Raw genomic sequence first — 18,425 nt, 5'->3', positions numbered from 1 at the left:
CTTCCCTGCTTTCTCACGACACTTTGGGAAACTGGTCCTCTGGGACAGTAGCAGCAGCAGCCAACTCAAATCACACACGAAGCAAAAACTCCCAACAAAATAACAAAAAATATCGTCGATGTATTTTAAATGAAATATTAAATGCTCCGTTGAGAACAGGCGTGCACTTTGACACAGAATCCAGTCATGTAGTTGCAGTACCCAATGTTTCAGACAAACACGAAGAAGTCTCTCCTGCCGTATTGAAGCTTGCACCAAGGGAGCTGGGCACAAAAGCCCATGAGAACCCGATTTATGGTGAGGATTTTTATTTTTTTTTTAAATTTCTTAAAAGGCTTCAAAGAAGGCTTTTTATTCCCCTTATCACATCTGGTCACAACACACCACCAGGTACTTCAAGGTTTCAGTCACGGCCCTCGGTGGGGACAGTCATTTTGAAGGGAGGACTCGTCCAAGGGCAGCCTATTTACTGCCAGAGTAGTACTGTGCTACTTACACCTACAACAGGGGCCCCAAACCTTCCTGGGGCTCAGACCTCGTTGGGTGCAGGGAAAATAGAAGTACAGGTCCCAGCCCTGTGACAATTCAGGAGGACGGCAGAGCCAGGGGTTTATGTTTCCTCTGCCTCTTCTGGGATCAATTGCAACACCGTGATGTTACAGGAGATGGGAAGTGGGGGTTAGGCTGCACAGGATGGGCTGAGCAGCCTCCTCCTGCCCTTCTGAGCCACCCTCCACCAATGGTCCAAGAGCCGCTGCACACAACAGCAGCCACCTTTCGGGGACCCACTGGCCGTAAAGTGTGGCGGTGGTGGCAGATCCTGGGGGAGACACATAGGACAAGGGAACGTTCCCCCACCCCATCCGCACAACTGACCATCCGGGGAACAGAGAGGGGAGTTTTGCCCTCGGGTTGAATTTGGGAGGCAAAGTTTGACTGGTGGTTGCAGGTGGAAGGGCACAATAACCCCCACCCCTGTTTGAGGTCCGACATCACAGAGGAGTGAATGACAAAGATCCTGCTTCAGTGGGGTGGGGAAGCAGGGGGTGGGGTGGGGTGGGGTTCTTCACCTCCCCTCGTGTGTAGCAGCAGGGTAGCCGTTCACCCAAGCCCCCTCTTGCTCCAAAGACCCAACAGGAATAGCAACTCTCAAAGCCTCACGAAAGAAACTGGAAACAGCCAGTCTAGTGGCTCACCTCTGTGCCCACAGGCAAACTCAAACCGCCTTAATGAAAGGAAATGTACCAGTAGTCAAAATGAAAATCGAAGAAACACAGCGACGCGCCGTGGAGTTCGAACCGAAGTCTCATCATGTGCTCAGTAGCCACTTGCCTTCTCGCCGACAGTCACCGTTTCTTCTTCTGGTGGTGACCAGGGTCGAGTTGGCTTCTTGCCAGACCAGTGAGTCCACAGCAGACGCCATCCAGATCTAGGCATTCCCCTAGGGAAGTGGGCTCCAGTGTCAAAGGAAGGGAAGGGATGGGATGTGGGTGGGTGGGGGGGGAGTTCAGGGCCACTCATTCTCCCGTCTTCAATCCTCAGCTGGGGACTGAAGAGTCGAGTACACTAGAATGTGAGGGTCGGATTCCTGCTGGCCTGAAAAAAGACACACAAATGGAGTCAAGAGTCGGAGTCAAAGAACACGGAACAGGACGGCACAGGAACAGGCCCTTCAGCCCATAACGTCTGTGCCAACCGTGACACCAATGTAAGCCGTGCAACAGCCTTGGAGTTGTACAATGGGGAAAGAGGCCATTCAGCCCATCAAGAACATGCTGCCTATTGCACCCATCTCATTGGCCCACATTAGATCTGCAGCTTGAGAAATAGAAGCAGCCATTTGGACCCTTGTACCTGCTCTGTTCTTCAATAAGAGTATGTGCCACTTTAATCCCAGTCCCACTTTCCCACAACAACCCCATGTCTCTTGGTTCCTTTAATTTCCAAAACCCTACAAATCTCTTTGTCTTTAACACACACGGTGACCGAGCCTCCACAGCCCTCTTGGGTAGAGAGATCCAAAGATTCACCACCCAAGGAGTTTTTTTTCACGTGCCAGTCCCGAATGGTCGATTCCTCATTGAGATGGTGACCCCCCCCCCCCCCCCCCCTTAGTTCCAAGAACCCCATACAGGGCAAACATCATGCCCAGATCTACCCCTTCAAGCCCTTGCAGACTGTTTCAATCAGATCACCCTTCATTCTTCTAAAGTACAAACTTAGTCTGCTTAAAAATAGCTCCTCAAATGGACAACACTCCCACCCCAGGAATCAAACCAGTGAAACTTCACTGGACAGGTCCTTGTCAAAGAAAGGTTGTACTTACAGTACAGGGTCGGAAGATGCGGCAATGATCAACACTAATCCTTTATTACAAGTATACCCTTCCGTCAGTTGGGACCTGTACATAATATTCCAAGTGTGATCTCACCAGGAGAGCAAGAAAATCTGTACCACCAGGCTAAAGGACAGCTTCTATCCTGCTGTTATAAGACTATTGAACAGACCTCTTGTATGATAAAGATGAACTCAGTCTACCACGTCATGGCCCTTGCACCTCATTGTCTGCCTGCACTCTCTCTGTAACTGTAACACTATATTCTGTTTTCCTTTTGTACCACTTCCCCTAATCACTACAGTTTAGCAACACTAAGATACAATCTCTTTATAAGTCACACGTACATCAAAACACACAGCGAAATGCATCTTTTGCGTAGAATGTTCTGGGGGCAGCCCATAAGTGTCACCACGCTTCCGGCGCCAACATAGCACGCCCGCAACTTCCTAACCCGTACGTCTTTGGAATGTGGGAGGAAACCGGAGCACCCGGAGGAAACCCACGCAGACACGGGGAGAACTCCTTACAGACAGTGGCCAGAATTGAACTCGAGTCGCTGGTACTGTAATAGTGTCACACTAACTGCTACACTACCGTGCCTGCACTTATGTTGTGAAATGATCTGTCTGGATAACATGCAAAACAAAGTTTTTCCCACTGTATCTCAGTACATGTGACAATAATAAACCAATTACCAAGAACATAATCAACCCATCCACAATTCTGGGCAGATTTTATCCCCAATCCTTCCCTATACGAGAACACCTCAATGTGTACCAGTGTTGACGCAGTACAGATAATGATCACCATATCTTCCAACTCCTTCCCCAGGTCTACCTCAAGTGATTTATACCAAGGGAGTGTTACCCCAGAAGTGGCAGGAGGCCATTTACCCCTTCAAAACTGCGCAGCCATTCAACTAAAATCATAGTTCAGATTTCCAGCAACACGAGTTTTCTTTTTTTCCCCTCGAACTTTTCTATTATTGCTCCAGGGTGGGGGTGCTGCAGAAGGGACAGGTCAGCCTCCGATCCTGATCGCAGCCCCAAGGACACAGGGCGAGAACGAGGTCCAGTGTGATGCTTGTCAGTCGCCTAGCGGGAAACCACGGACGGTGGGATAATGAGGGAGCCAACGTCACTGGGAGAAATGGGAACAAAATCCCACGACTGGAACCTTGCAGTACAAGGAACAGGCCCTTTGGCCCATGATGTTGTACTGAACTAATTAAACGCCCAACTAAACTAATCCCTTCTGCTTGCACAAGGTCCATATCCCTCCATTCTCTGCACGTTCACGTGCCTATCTAAGGGTCTCTTAAACGCCTCCATCGTATCTGCCCCCACCACCGAAGCCAGCAACACATTCCAGGCACCCACCACTAAAAAATAAACTTGCCCCACACATCTCCTTCGGACTTCCACCCCCCCCCACCTTAAATGCATGTCATCTAGTATTAGATCAGATATCTTTATTAGTCACCTGTACATCAAAACACAGTGAAATGCATCTTTTGTGTAGTGTTCTAGGAGCAGCCCGCAAGTGTTGCCACGCTTCCGGCGCCAACATACCACGCCCACAACTTCCTAACTCGTACGTCTTTGGAATGTGGGAGGAAACCGGAGCACCCGGAGGAAACCCACACAGTCACGGGGAGAACGTACAAACTCCTTACAGACAGCAGCTGGAATTGAATTCGGGTCGCTGGTGCTGTAAAGCATTACACTAACCGCTACACTATCATGCCATACCGTGACATTTCAACCCTGGGAGAAAGATACCGGCTGTCTACTCTATCTATGCCTCTCAATCTTATAAATTCAGTCTCCCCTCAGCCTCTGCTGCACTAGAGAAAACAACCCAAGTTTGTCCAACCGCTCCTCATAGCACATGCCCTCTAATCCAGGCAGCATCCTGGTGAACCCCTTTTGCACCCTCTCCAAAGCCTCCACATCCCTCCTGTAAGGAGTCTGGAGATGAGTGGGGAATGAGCGCAGGGTCATTGTATCTACCTACATGTGACACAACGCCAGATGTTGTGTGCCGATCCTCCAGCTGTGCAGTAGGCCCACGCTCCCATGGCAACCACGATGCCGTAAATCGGAACAAGGCTTCCCACGTACCAGGGATTCAGGAACGTCTGGAAAAGACCACAAGCATCAAGGACGGGATATAGGCTGTACCATTCAATAGGCTGATCCTACATTCCTCAAGACCACGTTACCCAACTCTTGGTTATCCCGCTACTAAATCTTTCTCAGCAGCAAATATACACTTACTCCGAGCCCACAGCTCTCTGTGCCAAGGAGTTCCAAAGATCCTCAAAGAGAGGGCACAGGTTTAAGGCGAGAGGGGAAAGATTTAAACAGGGACCCAAGGGACAACTTCTTCATGCAGAGGGTGGTGGGTATATGGAACGAGCTGCCAGAGGATGGTCCAATAATAACATTTAAAAAGACACCTGGATAGCACATGCATAGGAAAGGTTTAGAGGGACTTGGACCAAATGGTTTAATGGTAAGAGTCTTGGCAGTTTGGAGGATCAGAGGGATCTTGGGGTCCGAGTCCATAGGACGCTCAAAGCAGCTGCACAGGTTGACTCTGTGGTTAAGAAGGCATACGGTGTATTGTCCTTCATCAATCGGGGAATTGAATTTAGGAGCCGAGAGGTAATGTTGCAGCTATATAGGACCCTGGTCAGACCCCACTTGGAGTACCGTGCTCAGTTCTGGTCGCCTCACTACAGGAAGGATTTACAAGGATGCTGCCTAGATTGGGGAGCATGCCTCATGAGAACAGGTTGAGTGAACTTGGACTTTTCTCCTTGGAGTGACGGAGGATGGGGGGGGGGGGACCTGATAGAGGTGTACAAGATGATGAGAGGCATTGACCGTGTGGACAGTCAGAGGCTTTTCCCCAGGGCTGAAATGGTTGCCACAAGAGGACACAGGTTTAAGGTGCTGGGGAGTAGGTACAGAGGAGATGTCGGGGTAAGTTTTTCACTCAGAGAGTGGTGAGTGTGTGGACTGGGCTGCCGGCAACGGTGGTGGAGGCAGATACGATAGGGTCTTTTAAGAGACTTATGGATCGGTACATGGAGCTGAGAAAAATAGAGGGCTATGGGTAAGCCTAGTAATTTCTAAGGTAGGGACATGTTCAGCACAGCTTTGTGGGCCAAAGGGCCTGAACTGTGCCGTAGGTTTTCTATGTTTCTAAATGGGACTAACTTAGGTGAGCACCTCGGTCAGCATGGACGAGTTGGGCCGAAGGTCCTGTTTCAATGCTGTATCACTCTCTCATCATACTCATATTCGAGACCAGTCCTTTCGTTCTGGACTCTCCCATGAGAGGAACATTCCTCTTAGCAGTTGCCTAGTTGTATGAACATGGTATTTGACACTTCACTAGGAGCCGGGCTTGGACATTTGTACTAAAGTGGAACTCAGACTTGGGAGGCTGCCTGAGGCAAGTGATCGGGAGTCACTCAGTCTGGGAGTGTTCAAAGTTAGACAGATGGACCATACCCTGTAACCAGGGGAACCAGCCAACCACCACACCTATAAATGTTAGTGCACCAGGAAGAAGCCATTCAGCCCTTCATGCCTGTGCCAGATCTTTGGAGGATCTGTGTCCTACTCCCCCGGGTGAGGGAGGATGGGGTGGGGCGGAGCGTGAACCAGAACTCAGGAGCCGGGACTCACCAGGCCGGAGGTCAGCACGTGGCTCGAAACAACAACAGCAAGCACCAGCCACTTCCCCTTCTCGCACGCGTCGAAGAACACAATGCCCCAGAAGGTGTGCAGGAGGACCAGAGCCATGGTGAAGAAAGCTGTAAGGGAGGCAGGAATCACACAGTTAGACAGTGTCTGTGATATTGTCAACTCTCTCTCCCCGCAGTGCTGGAACAGAGCAGCAGACAAGAACCAGACATACAGAACGTCCCCATCTCTTAGACAGCACAGAAACAGGCCCTTCAGCCCACCAATTCCCTGCTGACCATCAACTCTGACCCCATTTTATTCTCCCCACATTCCCATCAGCTTCCCCCCCTCCCATCCCCAGATTCTACCCTTCACCCACACACTAGGGAGGCAATTTAAAGCAGCCCCACACGTTGTTGGGATGTGGGAGGAAACCGGAGATCCCGGGGGGGAGCCCATGCAGTCACAGTGAGAGCGTGCAAGCTCCACATAAACACAGTAGGAGGTGGGGATCGAACCCGGGTCTCTGGCACTGCAAGGCAGCAGCTCTACCGCTGCGCCACCATGCTGGCCTTTTATTCCCACTCTGATCTCGATTAGACCTTGGCAGCGATAGTCCCGAGCCACAGGAGGGGTTAAATTTAGCCGGGGTTTCTGCTCCCGATTCCCACCCAGTGACTCCCACTCCAGTGTGGGAAAGGAGAAATGTGGAACTTCTCCCGCTGGCCAGGAATATCTTCCCAGTGCTGGGGGAAGCCGTGCTCCTCTGTCAGACGGGAGGGAGGAAACGAAATAGGGGAAATATTTCTCCAGTCCCCATCACAACCTCAGGACCTCCCCAAACCCTTTACAGCCAATGAGATATTAGAGTCAGAGTCGTACAGCACGGAAACAGGCCCTTTGGCCCAACTCATCCATGCCGACCAAGGTGCCTTCCTGAGCTAGCCCCGTTTGTCTGCATTTGACCCATATAGAACCATAGAACACTACAGCACAGAAAACAGGCCATTCAGCCCTTCTAGTCTGTGCCAAAACTTTATTCCGCTAGTCCCACTGACCTGCACTCAGTCCATAACCCTCCAGACCTCTCCCCCATCCAATTTATTCTTAAGAGTGAGCCCGCACTTACCACGTCAGATGGCAGCCCATTCCACACTCCCACCGCTCTGAGTGAAGAAGTTCCCCCTAAACCATAGAACTATATAGCACAAAACAGGCCCTTCGGCCCACCATATTGTGCCATCCATCAAACCACCCTCACACTATCTAACCCTTTCCTCCCGCATATCCCTCCATCTCACATTCCTCCATACGCCTATCCAACAAACTCTTGAACCTAGCCAATGTATCTGCCTCCACCACCACCCCAACCTTTCCCCTTTCACCCTAAAGCCATGTCCTCTCGTACTTATCTCTCCTAATCTAGGTGGACAGAGCCTACTCACATTTACTCTGTCTATACCCCTCATAATTTTGTAAACCTCTATATAGGAATAGAGTCCTAACCTGTTCAATCTTTCCCAGTAACTCACCTCCTGAAGACCCGGCAACATTCTAGTAAACCTTTATCCCTTTAATCCATGTACTTTGACCAACCTACCATGTGGGACCTTGTCAAAGGCCTTGCTAAAGTCCACGCAGACAACACCTACAAGACCTGTCCTCGTCAGTCTCTCAGTCACCTCTTCAAAAAGACACTAAATCAAATTTGTGGTACACGATATCCCACACACAGAGCCGTGCCGACCATCCGCACCACTCCTTGCCTTTTCAAACGCAGATGGTTCTCATCTCTCAGAATCCCCTCCAGTAACTCCCCCCCACTCCCCCCACTGATGTTAGGCTCACCGGCCTGTGGTTTCCTGGCTTGTCCTTGCAGCCCTTTGTAAATATTCTTCCGAATTGTGTTGATGTAGTTTGCACACAGGAAGCTCCCACAATGTGATGAAGGCCAGGTTACGTTCATTTTTTTTTTAAAGTGACGTTGGTCAAGGGGTAAACACTGGTCTAGGGTACTGGGGAAGAGATTCCCAGCTCCTCTTCCAATAGCACTCAAGGTTCAAAGTCAGATTCAAGTTTACTGTCATCTGCACGTCCATGTGTGCACAGGTGCAATGAAAAACTTACTTGCAGCAGCATCACAGGGACAGAGCATCAGAGACACTACATTCACAGTTAAAAACATACATTATACAAGAAAGAACAATTAAAACAATAAAATGTCCATTGTACCGCAAAGTGGTCACAGTGTTGCTACACTGAGGGAGTGATTAGGGTTGTGTCAGTTGATTAAAGAGAAGTAGCTGTTCCTCAACCTGGTGGTGTGGGGACTTCAGGCTTCTGTACCTCCTGCCCGATGGGAGCTGTGAGAAGATGGCACGGCCCGGATGGTGGGGATCTTTGATGATGGATGTTGCCTTTTTGAGGCAGCGCCTCCTGTAGATACTCCCGATGGTGGGGAGGGTTGTGCCCATGATGTGTTGGGCTGAGTCCATGACTCTCTGCAGCTTCTTACGTCCCTGTGCACGCGAACTGTTGTACCAGACCGTGAATCAACCAGTCAGGATACAACAGTAACATCTGTAGAAGTTTGTTAGAGTGTCCGGTGACAAGCCAAACATCCTTAACCTTGGTTTGAAGTTTTATCGGAAAGATGGCACCTCTGACAGTGTGGAGTTCCCTCGGCACTGGGGGATTGCGCTAAAGCAGACAGGGGTGGACACACTGCCTCCAGCTCAAGGCACCACACCAACACTTTCCCCACCACAAACATACACCCACACACACACCCACACACACACAGGAAGCACCGCCCACTCCCTCCACGCACCTGAAGTCAGGAAGAAGTAGGGCGATCCCCCGTGAATCCCCACCACTCCTGGCCCCAGGGAGTCAGACAGGACGTTGATGACGGAGAAGGCACCACTGATGACTCCAAAGGCAAGGCCTGAAACTGCAGAGAGAGCATTGAGAGACAGCATTGAGAGACAGGGTATTGGTATGTTATTGTCACATGTACTGAGGTACAGTGAAAAACTTAGTTTTGCATGCCGTCCATACAGATCATTTCAAAACACAAGTACTTTGAGGTGGTACAAGGGAAAAGCAATAACAGAATGCAGAATAAAGTGTTGCAGATACAGAGAAAGTGCAGTGCAGGCAGACAATAAGATGCCGGGACCAAGACAAGGTAGAGTGAGAGATCAAGAGTTCATCTTTAACATACAAGAGGTCCATTCGAGAGTCTGATCAGTCTGGTGGGATGTGTTTTCAAGCTTTTGTATCTTCTGCCCGATGGGAAGGCGGGGGGGGGGCGGGGGGGGGGGGGGGGGGGGAAGAAGAGGTGGGAGGGGTCCTTGATTATGTTGGCTGCCCTTCTAAGGCAGCGAGAAGGGTAGACAGAGTCCATGGAGCGGAGGGGACTTACAGGAGGAGTGAGAGGTCTCACAGGGCCACAAGGTGGAGGGGAAAAAACAAAGCCACGGAGGGATTTGATACAAGACGGATGTGACAAGCTAGAAATGGACTGGAGGTCGGGTTTCAGATTACGAGGCAACTGGACAGGGTAAACAGGAAGGGCTCACTACCCGCAACACAAAAAGGGCAGACACTTAAAACAATCGGTGGAAGGGCTAGAGGGAGGAATGAGGGAGCACGTTCTCACCCAGCGTGACAAGGGTCCAGAGCTTACTGCCCGCAAAAGGGTGGAGGAATCAGAAACCCTCCCTGCATTTAAACAGCAGGTGGGAGTGCACTTGAAGAGCTGTGACCTGCAGGGCCACAGGCCCATTGCTGGAAAGTGGGCTTAGATCGGGGAGTCTTTATTTTTGGCCAATGTGGTATATTATCACATGTACTGAGATAGAGTGAAAAGCTTTTGTTTTGCGTGCCATCCAGACAGATCATTCCGTACACAAGTATATCGAGGCAGTAAAAAAGGAAAGCAGAATATAGTGTTAGAGAAAGTGCAGTGCAGGCAGACAGACAAATAAAGAGCAACTCTCACACAGGTAGAATTTCGGAGAGTGGAACAAAGAATAAATGCAGTGAAAGGATCTGCTGAAGGCATCTCTCAGAGAGTTACCACACTCCAGAGCCACCTTGGGGGATAAGACGCACGTCTTGGCTGATGGGCCAAATGGTCTCCAGTGGGTCATGGATTTGCCATGATTCAGTGAGGCTCAGCAAATGCAAGTACGTCTTGATTTGCTATAACAAAGAACAACGGCCCGGTGACGTGCTAGGTGGTTGCCTTACCGTATGCCATCTGGCCAATGGAGATGGGCGATCTTCCATCCTCACTTATGGCCACCAGGCCCTGGTCAGCTTTCCTGCTGGCCAGAGAAACACCCGTGAGAAGTTCTGCATTTCTTTGCGCTGCCAGTTATTGTGGTGCACAGGACTTGTACAGCAGAGACTCGTTGGGTCGAATGGCCTCTTTCCTTGCCCACTCTCAGAGCAATCCCACTCCCCCACTAATTTTCCCTGTAACCCATTCTCCCCACATTCCCATCAACTCCATCCTCCACCGCCAGATTCTACCCCTCACCCAGGAGCGTGCAAACTCCACACACACAGCGCCGGAGATCAGAATCAAACCTGGATCACTGGAGCGGCGAGACAGCAGCTCTACTGGCTGCACCACTGCTTTCCCTTGGGAAAGGCACGATGCCAATGTGCACTAAATTTAATCTTGAGCGAGGGAGAAACAAATAAATTCACACACATTAACCCTTTCAGGTTTAGTGTTGGGAGCTTGAGGGGAGGCGGCGGGTAGGGGCAGTGCTGCACAGCGAGGGGCAATTGTTGGGGGAAATTCTTTCTAGTGTCTTAGATCCAATGTTGCAAAGGTTCAACAGGTCCCTGGTGCTGCAAGATTTTATAAATTCATCCAATCACCGCTCAAGATTATGATCCCAACATCGTCAGCTTGCTGTTTGTAGATCCTTGTGTTCCAAGATCACAGTACAAAAATATGCAAGTACTTAACTGGCCACACAGCACTTGGGTAGTCCCTGAACAAGCGGGGTTTAGTCAAAATCTTATACCTCCTCTTTCTGCACTAATTGGAGTAAATCGAAACTGTGGCCTCAATGCAGGACTCTCGCAGAGGTGTCATCTTCCAGGTAAGATGTTAAAGGGATGGTCCCAGCAGAGTTAAAGGGATGTGCGTGTGTTAAAAGGACCTTTTGCCATCTTTGGAAGAGGAGCAGCTGATTTACAGAATCAGGTTTATTATTACTGACTTACATGTTACGTAGTTTGTTTTACGGCAGCAGTACAGTGCAAAGATGTAAAAATTACTATAAATAAATGGTGCAAAAAAAAAGAAATAACAAAGTAGTGTTCATGGACTGTTTGGAAATCTGATGGCAGAGGGGAAGAAGCTGTGAGTTCTGACAAAAGGTCGCAGAAAAATCGATTGTTTCTCTTCCCACAGACGCTGCCTTTCCTGCTGAGTTTTCCCAGCATTTCATGATTAGGTTTCAGCTGACTTCTCCCCAGCCCCAACTTTTAACCCTTCAACTCTCACCGAAGTCCTAAAGCACATCACAGCCTCGAGTACTTTAAGTGCAACTGCTGTTGAACTGCTCTCACTGTGAGACAACAGCCAGAACTTGCGCGTTGGGCAATAAAGCAAACAGGAAAATGTTGGAAACGCTCGGCAGGTCAGGAAGCATCTGTGGAGAGAGAAACATCATGAACGTTCCAGGTTGGAGACCCTTCATCAGGAACCCGAAACATTAACTTGGTTTCTCCTTCCACAGATCTTGACCAACCAGCTGAGGATTTCTGGCGTGATCTGATTTTTATTTCAGATTTCTGGTATTTGTGGTATTGTTTTGATTTTCATTGGTTTGGGTCTTGGGTCTACACCACAGGCATTCTTCTCCCAAATTAGTTTATTGTCACATATACCAGGGTGCAATGAAATTCCTTGCTCACATGAAGCTCATGGTGTAAACAGTATATGTGGTAATAACTGATCGTGTGGATAGTCAGAGGATTTTCCCCAGGGCTGAAATGGTTGCCACAAGAGGACAAAGGTTTAAGGTGCTGGGGAGTAGGTATAGAGGAGATGTCAGGGGCAAGTTTTTTTACTCCGAGAGTGGTGAGTGTGTGGAATGGGCTGCCGGCAACAGTGGTGGAGGCAGATACGATAGGGTCTTTTAAGAGACTTTTGGATAGGTACACGGAGCTTAGAAAAATAGAGGGCTATGGGTAAGCCTAGTAATTTCTAAGGTAGGGACATGTTCAGCACAACTTTGTGGGCTGAAGGTCCTGTATTGTGCTGTAGGTTTTCTATGTTTCTAATAATAAATACAATGACACAGGCAAGAGCAGCAGAATGGTGCAAAGATTGTAGTGCTAAATATCAAATAGCAAACACTGTAGTGCCAAATAGCGATCAAGGGGTCTTTCATCCAAAAGATCCCACACACATCTCTTTGACCCTGATGGGACCATCTCTTTGATGTCTCACCTGGGAGAGGGGACCTCTGGGGAAAGTTACACACAGGGTATTTTTTTTTTTGCTTTTATAGCAAGGTTGGACCCGTTCTGATTTGAACTTACTTGAGCAGCTTGTAGTAGGCAAAGCGGAAGGCCTCCTGGAAGAGGACGGAGACCCCGGCACCCATGATCAGTAACCCGCGCTGCACGCTGGCGTTGTCCTTGTTGCTGAGCTGGACAGCGATGAACCAGAGCAGAGAGGAGAGCAGCAAGGACACCAGCCAGAAAAAGGACCTGTGGATGAAGAGGGCACAGTTAGCACCGAGGTACCCGATTGTAACGTTAACCAGGCTGGTCACAGTCTAGGGTTAACGTAAAGGGGCAGAGAGGATGCCAGACAGCCCCTCGAGCCTGTTCTACTATTCAGTAAGATTGTGATGCTCCAGTCTTGGTCTGGACACCACCATCCTATTCTTCTCCACCCCCTTGACTGGTAATCTCAGCTTTCCAACACATTCAGAGACTCTGCCTCCACAGCTCTCTGGGGGCGAAGAATTCCAAATGTTCATCACCCTCCGAGAGGAAAAAATTCCTCCCTTCTGCGTCTGAAATGGACAACCATGTATTCTGAAATGAAGCCCCCTCCCCAGTTCTGGATACCCCCCAAAGAGAAACAGCCTCTCAGCATCCATCTCGTCACACCCCTCGGAATCTCGCATTATTTCAGGGAGATTCAAATTCCAGGCAAGACCGGACAAAGGCTCCTTTTCCCAGATGCTAATCTAGGAACATCCATTCAGAAGTGCTGGTTGGAGATTACGAACAGGATGCTAACTGGGAGTTCCAAAGCCCAAGTGGAACTACTGCCTCCCAGAAATATTTGCACCCCAGGAACCCACTACTGGAATCTGGTTACCAGAGCAATGTGGTGAAAGGCAGCAGGAGATAAGATCTCTTTATTGGTCACATGTACATCAAAACACACAGTGAAATGCATCTTTTGCGTAGAGTGTCCTGGGGCAGTCATGCTTCTGGCGCCAACATAGCAAGCCCGCAACTTCCTAACCCCTACGTCTTTGGAATGTGGGAGGAAACCGGAGCACCCGGAGGAAACCCACGCAGACACGGGGAGAACGTACAAGCTCCTTACAGACAGCAGCGGAAATTGAACCCGGGTCGCTGGCGCTGTAATAGCGTTACACTAACCACTACACTGCCGTGCCTGCCAACATCAACTCTCACCAACAATACTTTCATTCTGGATGCATCACGGCTTGGTACGGCAATGGCTCTGCCCATGACAAGAAATTTGTGGACACAGCTCTGCGTATCACAGAAACCAGCCTCCCCTCCATGGACTCTGTCTACACTTCTCACTGCCTTGGTAAAGCAGCCAGCATAATCAAAGACCCTTCCCAGCCCAAACGTTCTCTCTTCTCCCATCGGGCAGAAGATACAAAAGCCTGAAAGCACATACCACCAGGCTCAAAGACAGCTTCTGTCCACTGTTGAATGGTCCCCTAATACAATAAAATGGACTCTTGACCTCATAATCCACCTCATTAAGGCCTTGCACCTTATTGCCTGTCTTCACTGTGCTTTCTCTGTAGCTGTTACACTTTATTCTGCATTCTGTAACTGTTTTACCTCGATGCACTGTGTAATGAATTGATCTGTATGAATGGCATGCAAGACAAATTTTTCCACTGTACCTCAGTACATGTAAGGATAATAAACCAACTCCATTCAAAGCAGAGACGGATGCATCTCCAAACATGAAGGGAGTCAAGGATATTGGAATAGAGCCCAAAGATGGCTCAGAGATGGATGATCAGCCATGATCTTCATGAATGGTGGAGATAGATGGTCCCATTTCTCTTGCAAGGCAGGTAAAGATCAATGGAAGTTCAAAAATTAATACGGACAAAGCCCACAAGGGGAACTCCATTGCAATGCACAAAGTGCTGGAGGAGCTCAGCAGGTCAGGCAGCACCTGTGGAGGGAAATAAACAGTCGACGTTTTGGGTTGAGACCCTTCATCAGGACTGGAAAGGAAGAGGGCAGAAGCCAGAATAAGGTGGTCAGGGGAGGAGCACAGGCTGGCAGGTGACAGGCGAGTCCAGGTGAAGGGGGAAGGTGGGTGGGGGGAGATGCAAGAAGCTGAGAGGTGATGGGTAGAAGAGGCAAAGGGCTGAAGGAGGAGGATCCGGTAGGAGAGGGCAGTGGACAATGGAATAAAGGGAAGGAGGTGGGGAATTGATGGGAACCCCTCTTGAAAATGGTACGCAGTTGAACCTTAATTATTACCCAAAGGGACAGACTGGACACATCAGCACCTCCAACAGCGCAGCACTCACTCAGTACCACGCTGGGAGTGCCAGTCTCCGACCTCAGGCTACACAATCTTCTGCTTCGGGGCAGGGTTGCGAGATGTCAGAATCTTGCTCCCCCCCCTCCCCATGGAAGAGGTTCCAAAAACAAGGTTTAAGGAGAGAGGAAGGAGTTTTAAAGGAAAGTTGAAGCAAAAGAAAAGCACAGAGAATGGTTGATATCTGGAACACACTGCCAGAGGAGGTGGTGGACATAGAACATAGAAAACCTACAGCACAATTCAGGCCCTTCGGCCCACAAAGCTGTTCCGAACATGTCCCTACCTTAGAAATTACTAGGCTTACCCACAGCCCTCTATTTTTCTAAGCTCCATGTACCTGTCCAACAGTCTCCTAAAAGACCCTATCGTATCCGCCTCCACCACCGTTGCCGGCAGCCCATTCCACGCACTCACCACTCTCCGAGTAAAAAACTTACCCCTGACATCTCCTCTGTACCTACTCCCCAGCACCTTAAACCCATGTTCTGGTGAAGCTACCATTTCAGCCCTGGGAAAAAGCCTCTGACTATCCACACGATCAATGCCTCTCATCGTCTTATACACCTCTATCAGGTTCCCCCCTCATCCTCTGTCGCTCCAAGGAGAAAAGGCTGAGTTCACTCAACCTGTTTTCATGAGGCATGCTCCCCAATCCAGGCAACATCCTTGTAAGTCTCCTCTGCACCCTTCTATGACTTCCACGAAGGTCGTAGTGAGGCGACCAGAACTGAGCACAGTACTCCAAGTGGGGTCTGACCAGGGTCCTATATAGCTGCAACATTGCCTCTCAGCTCCTAAATTCAATTCCCTGATTGATGAAGGACAATACACCGTATACCTTCTTAACCACAGAGTCAACCTGTGCAGCTGCTTTGAGCGTCTTATGGACTCGGACCCCAAGATCCCTCCGATCCTCCAAACTGCCGACAGTCCTACCATTAATACTATATTCTGTCATCATATTTGACCTACCAACTTCACACTTATCTGGGTTGAACTCCATCTGCCATTTTTCAGCCCAGTTTTGCATCCTGTCTATGTCCTGCTGTAACCTCTGACAGCCCTCCATACTATCCACAACACCTCCAACCTTTGTGTCATCAGCAAAGTTACTAACCCTTCCCTCCATTTCCTCATCCAGGTTGTTTATAGATGTTTAGACAGGCACTTAAAAGTGCAAGGATGCAGACCTATTACTTGCAAATGCAATTAGTGTAGATCAGCATGGACGTGGTGACCTGATGGGCTCATTTCAATGGTGTACAAATGGTGTACACATTTAAGATGAGAGGGGGAAGTTTAAAGGAGATGTGCAGGGCAAGTTTTTTTAAAAAAATAACAGAGTGGTAGGTGCTTGGAACGGGCTGCTAGGAGTAATGGTGGAAGCAGATACGATAGTGGCATTTAAGAGGCTTTTAGATAGACACATGAATATGCAGGGAATGGAGGGAGATGGACCACGTGCAGGCAGAAGAGATTTCATTTAATTTGGCATCATGCTTGGCAGACATCATGGGCTGAAGGGCCTGTTCCTGTGTTTACCGTTCTGTGTACAACCCTGGGATAGAGGGAGATACAAGTAGGTTTCCAGTAGGAGAGAAGGTGAGGGAGGGATGAGTCCATCAAAGGGAATATCTGCGACAGGATGAGTGGGAATGGCTTAATGGGGACAAGAAGAGTAAATAAGTTAGATAGATCTAAACTTTTCTCTTAGAAAGATTCAAGAAAGTATTTGCACTGTGACAGCAGTGGACCTGCACTGGAAGTTTTGTGAAAGGAACAATGATGCATTGTAGTACAAATTCAAGGTGACTGCAGGTAGTTGACAGGAGGCCAGGGAGAAAATGGCAAAGCTACAACCTTGAAAGCACAAGCAAATAACATAAAATTACTTGTAGTCATGTCACAGCAAGGACCAAACATTCGAAAGCATTTTCCCAGTGTTTGCCCGGCCCGGATCAAATGATCAATTAACTCATTGTTGAATTGCTGTACAACTTGATGACTCATAGTCAAATAGCCCAAGAGAAAGTCACTATCTGCTGGAGGTGTTCTGGCACACATTAAAGCCTTAAATTTAGCACTTAATAATACCTTAATCAGGTGAACAGTTCCCACCTCAATCAAACAGCGAGGTGACCACCCCAGACAAGCAAGGGCATCAGCCACACCTTTAAATGGCTTTACAGGAGAGATTGTCAGCCAAATAGTCTCTGCTCTTCTCCCATCCCCAACGTTAAAGCAGAACCATCTCTTTAATCTAAGTGGTCACCTACATAACCAAAGTGCAAGGGTCAATCCCTTTAATACGTCCATCACTTTAACCCAGGAGGGACCTTCCCTTTGACTGATGTCCATCTCCCCTCAAGCACACCCCAGCGCAGAGAGGGGATCCACCTCCCTCCCCCCCAGACCCCCAGGGGAGAGGGGTCCCACCTCCCTCTCCTCCCCCAGGGGAGAGGGGTCCCACCTCCCTCTCCTCCCCCAGGGAAAAGGGCTCCTGCTTCCCTCCCCCAGAGGAGAGGGGTCCCGCATCCACCCTCACCCCCCCGCCAGACCCCCGGGGGAGAGGGGTCCCGCCTCCACCCTCTCCCCTCCCCCCAGACCCCCAAGGGAGCGGGGTCCCGCCTCCACCCCCTCCCCCCCAGACCCCCAAGGGAGCGGGGTCCCGCCTCCACCCCTCCCCCCCCAGACCCCCAGGGGACAGGGGTCCCACCACCCCAGACCCCCAGGGGAGAGGGGTCCCGCCTCCACCCTCTCCCCTCCCCCCAGACCCCCAAGGGAGCGGGGTCCCGCCTTCACCCTCTCCCCTTCCCCCAGGGGAGCGGAGTCCCGCCTCCCTCCCACCCCCAGAGGAGCAGGGTCCCGCCTCCACCCCTCCCCCAGGGGAGAGGTGCATCTGCCCAAGCCATGGGCACCATCCCTTTAAGTGTTGGCCTGAGGTGGGGGACGTCCCGGCCTCACTCACCCGGCCACCAGGATAATGACCCGCAGCGGGTCCCCGAACACGGTGATCAGTAGCAGCGCCAGAGCCGGCCCGAAGGCGATGAAAGTACAGCCGAAGAAAACAACAGCACTCATCTCGCCACGATAGCGGCCACCGAGCGGACATTTAAACCGCTGATAGCGGGCGTCCAGGACACAGGGCGGGGCCCGGGATGAGTGATGGGGCCCGGAGCCAATCAGCCCCAGGGCTCCCTTACGCTCTAACCAATTGCCCTCCAGGGTGGGCGCGCGGATGTGATTGACGGCCAGCTCAACCAATTGGACGTGCGGGTTGAGGTACCGCAGGTGCAAAGGCGTCGGGCGGGAGAGGATGGAAATGATTGATGCGCGACGCAGCCACTTGGATCCCAGAGCTCTGAGCCGTCTGTCCAATGGCGCGAGGGGGTGGGTTAGCATGATGAGCATAAATGTAGACCAATGGGATCGCGAGCTTCTGGACCCACTTCGTCCAATCAGGCGCGGGTGTGAGGGTGGGGCGAGGCGGGGCTCGAATCTTTCATGTGAGTTTGTTTTCGGTCTCGGTGGGGGCTAAACAGATGACTCGCGCATGCGCGAT

General features: G+C 50.2%; 1 protein-coding gene across 2 annotated transcripts; it reads right to left on the bottom strand.

The window, feature by feature from the left end:
• Nucleotides 1–106: 106 nt before the first annotated feature.
• On the bottom strand, nt 107–18,006 carry LOC127587366 (gamma-secretase subunit APH-1A-like). Of its 2 annotated transcripts, none has more exons than XM_052045654.1 (7): nt 17,832–18,006; nt 12,616–12,786; nt 10,297–10,373; nt 8,870–8,992; nt 6,040–6,167; nt 4,355–4,478; nt 107–1,596 (listed from the first exon to the last, which is right to left on the bottom strand). In XM_052045654.1, the coding sequence occupies exons 1-7, from the start codon at nt 17,942–17,944 to the stop codon at nt 1,532–1,534; spliced, it is 801 nt and encodes a 266-aa protein (XP_051901614.1). In that variant the 5' UTR covers nt 17,945–18,006; the 3' UTR covers nt 107–1,531. The 2 variants fall into 2 exon arrangements, with proteins under 2 accessions (XP_051901614.1, XP_051901615.1); XM_052045655.1 differs by having other exon boundaries at nt 10,297–10,370.
• Between the last annotated feature and the right edge of the window lie 419 nt (nt 18,007–18,425).

This window comes from Pristis pectinata, chromosome 40 (genome assembly GCF_009764475.1).
Source record: "Pristis pectinata isolate sPriPec2 chromosome 40, sPriPec2.1.pri, whole genome shotgun sequence".
NCBI lineage: Eukaryota > Metazoa > Chordata > Chondrichthyes > Rhinopristiformes > Pristidae > Pristis > Pristis pectinata.
The sequence above is the reverse complement of the archived record's forward strand: the minus strand, read 5'-3'. Positions and strand labels throughout refer to the sequence as shown.